The sequence below is a fragment of the Esox lucius genome, chromosome 5 (assembly GCF_011004845.1).
Source record: "Esox lucius isolate fEsoLuc1 chromosome 5, fEsoLuc1.pri, whole genome shotgun sequence".
Classification (NCBI taxonomy): domain Eukaryota; kingdom Metazoa; phylum Chordata; class Actinopteri; order Esociformes; family Esocidae; genus Esox; species Esox lucius.
In genome coordinates, this window is record NC_047573.1 from 30,211,159 (window position 1) to 30,219,983 (window position 8,825).

At 42.9% G+C, this 8,825-nt stretch overlaps 1 protein-coding gene across 3 annotated transcripts; it reads left to right on the top strand.

Annotated features, from left to right (window-relative positions):
* The first annotated feature begins 409 nt into the window (after window positions 1-409).
* LOC105008466 (E3 ubiquitin/ISG15 ligase TRIM25-like) lies at window positions 410-7,084 on the top strand. Of its 3 annotated transcripts, XM_013132564.3 has the most exons (4): window positions 410-1,006; window positions 2,219-2,311; window positions 5,246-5,405; window positions 6,608-7,084. In XM_013132564.3, exons 1-4 carry the CDS (start codon window positions 431-433, stop codon window positions 6,724-6,726), a joined length of 948 nt encoding a protein of 315 aa, XP_012988018.2. In that variant the 5' UTR covers window positions 410-430; the 3' UTR covers window positions 6,727-7,084. The 3 variants fall into 3 exon arrangements, with proteins under 3 accessions (XP_012988018.2, XP_028975495.2, XP_028975496.2); XM_029119662.2 differs by lacking the exon at window positions 2,219-2,311; XM_029119663.2 differs by lacking the exon at window positions 5,246-5,405 and having other exon boundaries at window positions 6,608-6,667.
* Window positions 7,085-8,825: the final 1,741 nt, after the last annotated feature.

Consider the following 8,825-nt stretch of genomic DNA (forward strand, 5'->3'; position numbering starts at 1 on the left):
TAAACAGTCTGATCAACTCAATGATCAGATGTGTTTTGTGGCATGAGGCAAATTAGACAAATAGTGGTCATACCAGATACTGACTGGTTTTGATACCAGACGTTTTTTTGTGACAAACCGATGCACATCTGTATTCCTTGTCATGTGAAATACGTAGGTCAGGACCATTCTGCATTTGCATTAATTTACTGTCTCCCTGAACTATGTGGCAGAAAGTTATTTTGATTATTCCGGAATATTGTTCTGGAATAGGGAGAAATGGTGGAGATCATGTAGACTATTCACTCTCTGGCTGTGATAAACCACTCATACCCTCTACTGGCAATACCTCACTTGTTTACCACAGAACAAGGAAGTCAAAAACAGAACCAAACCAAAGGAAATGAAACCTATCCCTGTTTCTCTTGGTCTTTTTGTAAGTGTGTGAAAAATGGCAAAGGACACAAACTCTCTCAGTTGTTCGATTTGTTTAGATCTACTGAAGGATCCAGTGACTATTCCTTGTGGACACAGTTACTGTATGGGCTGTATTAATGGCTTCTTGGATCAGGAAGATGACAAGGGTCTCTACAGCTGCCCCCAGTGCAGACAGACCTTCAAACCACGACCTGTTCTAAACAGGAACACCATCTTGGCTGAATTGGTGGAGAATCTGAAGAAGACAAGACTCCAAACTTTTCCTCCTGATCATTATTCTGCTGGACCTATAAATGTGGAGTGTGATTTCTGCACTGGAAGAAAACTCAAAGCCGTCAAGTCCTGTCTAGTGTGTCTGGCCTCTTACTGTGAGACTCACGTTCAGCCTCACTATGAATCTCCTGCCTTTAAAAAGCACAAGTTGGTTCAAGCCTCCGCAAAACTACAGGAGAAGATCTGTCCTCATCATGACAAACTACTGGAAGTTTACTGTCGTACTGATCAACAGTGCATCTGTTATCTTTGTACAATGGATGAACATAAAGGACATGATACAGTCTCAGCTGCAGCAGAAAGGACTGAGAAACAGGTAAGAGAGGAACTCCATAATTATAACATAGCATATTTATGAATTAACTGAACCCATGTGTCATAATAACCAGGAAATACATAATTCTAAGACTTTATAACTGGATAAGCCAAAACCCAAACATTTCAAAGTACAGTAGATACACAGACAATAACTGACTGTAATAACAGTATTGATAATCAATGACTCTGTACATTTTCAATAACTCCATACAACAATTTCAAGGCAGTATCATAATATTTCTACTCTCTGTTTTTGTACTCTCTGTTATAGCAATTTGATAATCTGTGCAACAAAATTGTTTTAAGTATTGTATTGACAGGTTAAAAAGAGAAAATCTTCTAAAACAAGTTCCTTTCTCTCCCTCCCTTCATCCCCAAAAGCATTATTATCTCTGAACAAACATTCCTCCCTCCTGTTAATTTGTCATTTGCAGTCATAATCTTAATTTCAGAAACAGAAACACTTTTAGGAGAACTTCCCAATGAGTCCTTGCAGTTTCTCTGACCCCTGGTTCTAGATCTCTGCTATAAACAGTCCATGTACACATGTAGCCCACTGATGTGGTGTTGTTGACATTTTCATGAATGCCGCTTAACTATGCATTCCAGATGTCTTCAAAACACATATCCTGCCATGAAGCAAAATTAAAATGAACTCACTTGTTTTAGATTAATGTATAATTCTGAGCGACTCTTCTACCTCTGTCGTCTTGGCTACAATGTGTGCATCACTGTCGTACTGGCACATCGTTCTGTATTTTTTATGTCTTCAATGTAAAGTGGAAAATAAATGAGTTGTACAAATCTTTCCACTAGTGTCCACAGCCTCCATAATTTCTTCAATCACTCTATCTTTTTTTGGTATGTCCTGCATAGATCCAGCTAACAAATGAAAGCAGCTATTTTTGTTGCCAAATTAGCATAGCCAGCTCAGCCAGGAAACCAGAGTGGTTATTAGCCAGCTGAAGTTGGATTGCTCCTATCACAATATCAGATTTAATTCCTGTTAATCATCAGGTTGTATTAGCATGCGGGTGCCAGTTCCTGCTCGCCTAATTATCTGTTGGTCCTAACTTATCTTGTCTCTGATATATATATATATTAAATTCCATTGATTTGATTGGCCACAGAATATTTCTTTACTTCTAACATTTTCAAGATCTGGTAGGAAAATGCCTCTTGTAATTTCTTATCGTGTATGTCTCTGCAGAAACATGTGGGAGAGAAACTTGAATCCCAGAAAAGAATCCAGGAGAGAGAGAAGAAGATTCAAGAAATTAGACAGGCTGTGGACTCTTTGAAGGTGTGTGTTGGGGCTGCTATATATAAATATGAATGTACTGCTACATAGTGATGGCCAAACAAGGCTTCATTACCGTTCTTCTAGCAGCAGGATATTATGATAGCAGCGTTAACTCAGATTGTCTTAATCTAAATAAATACCATCTTTTAAATATATAAGGCAATATAGTTAGCAATCTAGTCTTTTCGTGGCCTGCTCAGCAGGGAGTGGGGCATGCCAGTAGGCCTGGCCAGCCCGCACGGGGTAGGGGAGGCTGAGGAACAGGGCCTGGAGCGGGCCAGGAAGGCCCCTGGGCAACCTGTTGTCGACGCTGGCGTCACCTCTGTCGTTGCTGGCTTGGGGACGGTCACTGAGGTAGACAGCTTTCTAATGGGTGACGGCAGGGGTCCTCCTCCGAGGAGTTCCCCTACCGTCCAACTCTGCTCCCCTGGGTTAGGTCAGTCATTCTGAGTTCCTGGATATGTTGTACACATGGATCCAGAACATTCCAAACATGCTCAATGGATGACATGCCTGGTCAATATGGAGGCCGTGGAAAAACTCTCACATTTCAAAGGAGGGAGACGGAGGCAGGCGCAGAGATTTGAGGCATCTTTTTATAAACACAAAAGCAGAGAAACAAAACGGAGTGCCAGGCAATACAAAATACTGTCAGGAGTCAGGAACACGGAAACATGACACGCACAATGACCGACAGGGAGAAAATGGCTGAACTGAATACACAGACTAACATGGAGAACAGAATTAGGTGGGGGCTAAACACAGGTGAAAGGAACAGACCGATTAACTGAAACAAGAACAGGAAACAAGAAGGACAAGACAAGCCAAGGACAAACAGAAAACATGAAGCAGAACTGTCCCATCAGGCTGGGACCATTACAACCTCCTGTTTTTAACCACCCCCTGGAGGTGTTAATAGTCATCCTGTCCTGTTTTCGCCCCTACTCACACAAATGGTTTTACAACAACAATCAGCATCACATGTTTTTCTTTTCTCAGGAGCAAAGTATTCTTCCATTCATCCATACAGTGATCATTACTATAGTTTAGACACTTATATTCTAATGACTATCTTTAACTAATTCATTTTCTAATAATAGAGTGCAAGAAAAACACTATCCATATCATGTCCAATCAATTGAATATACCACTGGTCCAATCAAGTTGTAGGACTCCAATAATTTCAATGGATGATCATTGTAAAGGATGTACCTGAGGTCAATCGAGTTTCAAAGCATAGGCACTAAATACTTCTCTAAATGTGGAAAAAGTGAAGGGATCAAAATACTCCCCCAATCCATGGTACAAATATTCTACCATTTACAGATTGTTTTTGGTCCTGATGAGAGATGAGTCAATAAGCTTGTTAAAATGGACCCCCTTCTCTCTCTGTGTGCTAACAGCACTCTGCACAGGTAGCAGTGGAGGACATTGAGAGTTTCTTTACTGAGCTGATCTGCTACATTGAGAAAAGACGCTCTGAGTTAAAGGAGCTGATCAAAACTCAAGAGAAGGCTGAAGTGAGTCGGGCTGAAGGACTCTTGGAACAACTGGAGCAGGAGGTCTCTGAGATGAGGAGAAGAGATGTTGAGTTGAAGCACCTCTTAGACAAAGAGGATCACATCCATTTCCTCCAGGTTACATCACTAACTTACCTTACAATAATCTGTAATGGCTACCGGGAAAGTCTATACCAGGGTTCTGGAGAGGAGAATACGGCCGATAGTAGAACCTCGGATTCAGGAGGAACAGTGTGGTTTTCGTCCGGGCTGTGGAACACTGGACCAGCTCTATACCCTCTACGCGGTGTTGGAGGGTTCATGGGAGTTGTGTTTTTATGGATTTGGAGAAGGCATTCGACTGTGTCCCTCGCGGCATCCTGTGGAGGGTGCTTCGGGAATATGGGGTCCTGGGTCCTTTGCTAAGGGCTGTCAGGTCCCTGTACGACCGAAGCAGGAGCTTGGTCCGCATTGCCGGCAGTAAGTCAGACTTGTTCCCAGTGCATGTTGGACTCCGGCAGGGCTGCCCTTTGTCGCCGGTTCTGTTGGTAATTTTTATGGACAGAATTTCTAGGCGCAGCCAGGGGCCGGAGGGTGTCAGGTTTGGGGACCACACGATTTCGTCTCTGCTTTTTGCAGATTATGTTGTCGTGTTGGCCCCTTCAAACCAGGACCTTCAGCATGGACTGGGATGGTCTGAGTGGGAAGCGGTGGGGATGAGAATCAGTACCTCCAAATCCGAGGCCATGGTCCTCAGTCGGAAAAGGGTGGTTTGCACACTTCAGGTTGGTGAAGAGTGCCTGCCTCAAGTGGAGGAGTTTAAGTATCTAGGGGTCTTGTTCACGAGTGAGGGAAGGATGGAACGGGAGATTGACAGACGGATCGGTGCAGCTTCTGCAGTAATGCGGTCGATGTATCGGTCTGTCGTGGTGAAGAAAGCTGAGCAGCAAGGCGAAGCTCTCGATTTACCGGTCAATCTACGTTCCTACTCTCACCTATGGTCATGAGCTTTGGGTCATGACCGAAAGGACAAGATCCCGGATACAGGCGGCCGAAATGAGCTTTCTCCGCAGGGTGGCTGGGCGATCCCTTAGAGATCCGCTGCTCCTCCACATCGAGAGGGGTCAGCTGAGGTGGCTTGGGCCCCACCGGGAGGCGACCCCAGGGAAGATCTAGGACACGCTGGCGGGACTATGTCTCCCGGCTGGCCTGGGAACGCCTCAGTGTCCCCTCGGAAGAGCTGGAGGAAGTGTCTGGGGAGAGGGTAGTCTGGGCATCTCTGCTTAGACTGCTGCCCCCACGACCCGGCCCCGGATAAGCGGAAGATGATGGATGGATGGGCTACCTCTTGACTTTTTTCACTGTGAAATGGACTTGAAATTACATCAATGTTTTTTTCTTTCTGAAAACCTTTTACTGATTTTCATCTCTGTAGAGTTTCCAGTCTCTCTGTGTCTCTCCTGGATCTAAGGACTTACCCAACATCAGTGTCCATCCACACATCTCCTTTGAGAATGTAACGAAATCAGTCTTTGAACTGAAAGTTCAACTACAGGATGTATGCAAAAATGAAATGGACAAAATAACCTTTGAAGGTCGGTCAAATTAATTTTAAGAACATTAAATGTTATGTCTTGTTATTTCATCATAGAACAACATCTAAAGTAATACTGTAACCCAGGGGTGCTCACTCCTGCTCCTGGAGGGCTACCATACTGTAGGTTTTCATTCCAACCCTAATTTAGCACAACTGATCTATTATTTGGTTGGATGAAGGACCTGCTCAATTTAGCGTCAACTGGGTTTAGAGAGAAGACCGACAGGACAGTAGCTCTCCAGGAGCAGGAGTGGGCACCCCTGCTGTAACAAATACTATTTTGTGAGGACATTATCAGAGGATATTCAAATATGACAGCAAATACACAATATTAATAGAAAATTACAGTACATTGTCATCAAAACCGTTACTAAAAATGTGAAGGAGGAGCAGAAGAAAGTACAGAAATTGGAGAAGAAGAAAGGGGTAAAGCACAAGGAGAGGAACAGAAGTGTATGAATGACTTTAATATCTTCAGTGTATCATTGTAGTTATCAAGTGTAGATCTCTAATATTTGTCAACAATCATTGTCACCAAAACATCTTGGTCCTCATCAGTGACCAATATAAAAGCCATGCCAGACATGCCTGAACCATTGGAACTCATGTAAATGTATGTACAAATAGTGAGTTTTTGTCATATAAAAAAAAATCCAGAATGAGACTTTTTGTAGATGCAAAGCCAAAGGGAAAATTAAGAGGAGCAATGACAATGATAGAATCGTGTCAGTAGCATGTAGTTATAGATAAAAAGGAAACAATAACTTTTAGATATTGTACACTTCATTTTCTCATGCTATTTCATGATTCATCTCCATGTTGATTCAACACTAGTAGTAAATACATTCATATACAGCTCCGGAAAAAATTAAGAGACAACTGCACCTTTTTCTTTCCTTTCCAAAAAAGTTGAAAAGGAAAGTTTTGAGTGAAGAACAGAAGTCTCTTAATTTTAACCCTTCTGTTCCTCACTCAAAACCTTCCTTCTCAGCTTTTTTAGAAAGGAAAGAAAAAGGGGCAGTTGTCTCTTAATTTTTTTCCGGAGCTGTATTCTGTATTCAGATGGGCAATGGGATAAAACAAGTTGTTAGTACATGGTATTTTTTAATAGTCCATCTCTCCACTAATCAGCTGTATGTAAATTAGTAGTAGACATGATTAATGTGGACCTGTGATATATGAGTCTGTCTGTCTCCATAGTGACTACAGTTCAGATTGAACCACCTGCTGAGCCCAAGACCAGAGAGGATTTCTTAACATGTGAGGAAATACAATCACACACAGAGACAGTCACATCTAGTTTTTTGCACTTTATGTAAACGTACACACACAACCATAGACATGCACACATACACTTGTAAACATATGCGGCGTGCATGCTGTTTCTTTGCATGTAAATGTAATCTTACACACACACACACACAGAGGGAGAGACAGAGACACACACAGAGAGGGGGAGACAGAGACAAACTCACACACACAGAGGAAGAGACACCAAGACACACAGAGAGGGAGAAAGAGAGCGAGATGGAGAGGCAGAGTTCTAAAAGCACTTTCTTGGGTCTTTTTACAAGAGCCCACAACACAACAAAGACTCAAACAAACAACAACAAGTTCAAGAACAATTTAAAAGCACAACACCGAATCATCCTTCACAGTAACTAAACACAACAGACACTGAATATGCCAGATATCCATGAACAGCTCAAGGTTCCTAACCTATTTGTAGTAGGCATTCTCAACTCTGGCCCTAGCTGCCAGCATCCCCTCAAACATGCCCAGCATGTCCACAGACCCCTATGCTAGAATACAATTCTTCAGTGTCTTCCAAATGTGTCCCTGACACAAAATTAAGCAAAATGACTACACCTTGTCAAGTAAAAGTTTACTTAGGTCCAAATATAAACAGCTAAAAAGAAATAAATTTCCACCAAAGTGGAAAATCAACCCGTGTCCAGGTCAAACAGCCCTACCAGTCTGGGACACTGAAAAAACAGATGTGGAAGAGTTTCAGACTCAACCTTTCACACTAGGATCCAGGTGAACCAGATGTCTATTAGTGGCCACAGCCCCATGTAGAATCCTCCATTGGAGGTCAGGTGTCCTCTTATCAATGGACAGTTTGTATATGGACCGCCAACAACCTAAAGAGGAAGCAGAAGGGCCAAACACACCCGCCCACCTCGTCGATTGCACCCCGTGTTGCGGACATTTTTAACTAAGGTAACAACATACCACACCCCATACCACACCCCTTTTCCCTGTAATAAATACGGATTGTGCATGTATGGAGTCAGAGACTCCTCGGAAGATTATCTTGGTAAGCGTTTGACGCGTCTCTCTTATTTGCAAATAATATTAAAATGGTTAACTTGTGCCTAGAGAATTCCGTCTTTGTACTTCCTTATTTAAGAGTGTCGATCAATGGAATTACCATCACACTCGTCCAGGGGAAACCACAAGAAACCTTTACACAGATGATGTTCATTGTCTCCTTTCCCATGCAGCAGTACTAATGTTCAGCACAGGGACAACGTAATCAAGGCCATCCATCCACCAGTCAGAATAACAAGTGTCAGTTACAAATTGCAGGTAAGATACTGGCAAAGACTCTCAGATGTCAGCTACGACCTTCGTCAGCAGGCAAGATGATCGGATCCCTGCTCCTCCAACGACTTGCGGTTATTCAGCATCAAATAATCCAACTTCACTCACCCCACAGTTAATTGTCGTTTGCTTAGGCTTGTTGAAACCAAAACATGGGACCCAAAGACAGCGTAATGAAACAGAGGTTCTTCAAACAGCCACCTTCCTGGTGGCACACTATCCTTCTGGGAAATGTCCAACACCTTCCAAGCCTGCAACACGGACTCATAAAACAGCGTGAGGCCTGACAGATAAACCCCCTCCAACTTCAAGAGGAAAAGGCGCTTTTTTTATACTGTATACACCCAACAAGAACTGTTCAACAGCCTCTGGGTCGCACAAAGACGGAAAGCCAAGACCCTTGAAACAATGTCCAGCAATCTTTGCCCACCCAGGTGCAGTGGGTTCTGACCAGTGGTTTAGGTGGGCAATCCAGCGCTGTCCATACCAGAAGAAATTGACAAGCATCCTCTGCAGATCTTGAATCAAACCCAGATATATGTATCTTGTCCACAAAGGTTGCCCTCCAACGTACGCAGTACAACAAAAACCTTTCCTGAAACATTGCATCTTGCAACAACTTGACATTAAAATACCAATGAAAGGTCAACCTTTGTGGCCAAAACATATGCATCTCAACAGTAACAATATGGTGATCTGAGAAACCCACAGGAATAATGTCACACCTCACAATCCTACCACAGTATTGCTAAGAGACATATTACCTGTGTAACCTTGCTGCGCTAACCCAACCGTCATTACCTTTCAACCA

What these genes read in the sequence shown, in the direction of transcription:
- LOC105008466 (XM_013132564.3), top strand. Translation starts at nt 431, where the DNA reads ATGGCAAAGGACACAAACTCTCTCAGTTGTTCGATTTGTTTAGATCTA. An exon ending in CAGAAAGGACTGAGAAACAG is followed by an intron (nt 1,007 to 2,218) that starts GTAAGAGAGGAA and finishes ATGTCTCTGCAG; the next exon opens with AAACATGTGGGAGAGAAACT. An exon ending in GGACAAAATAACCTTTGAAG is followed by an intron (nt 5,406 to 6,607) that starts GTCGGTCAAATT and finishes CTGTCTCCATAG; the next exon opens with TGACTACAGTTCAGATTGAA.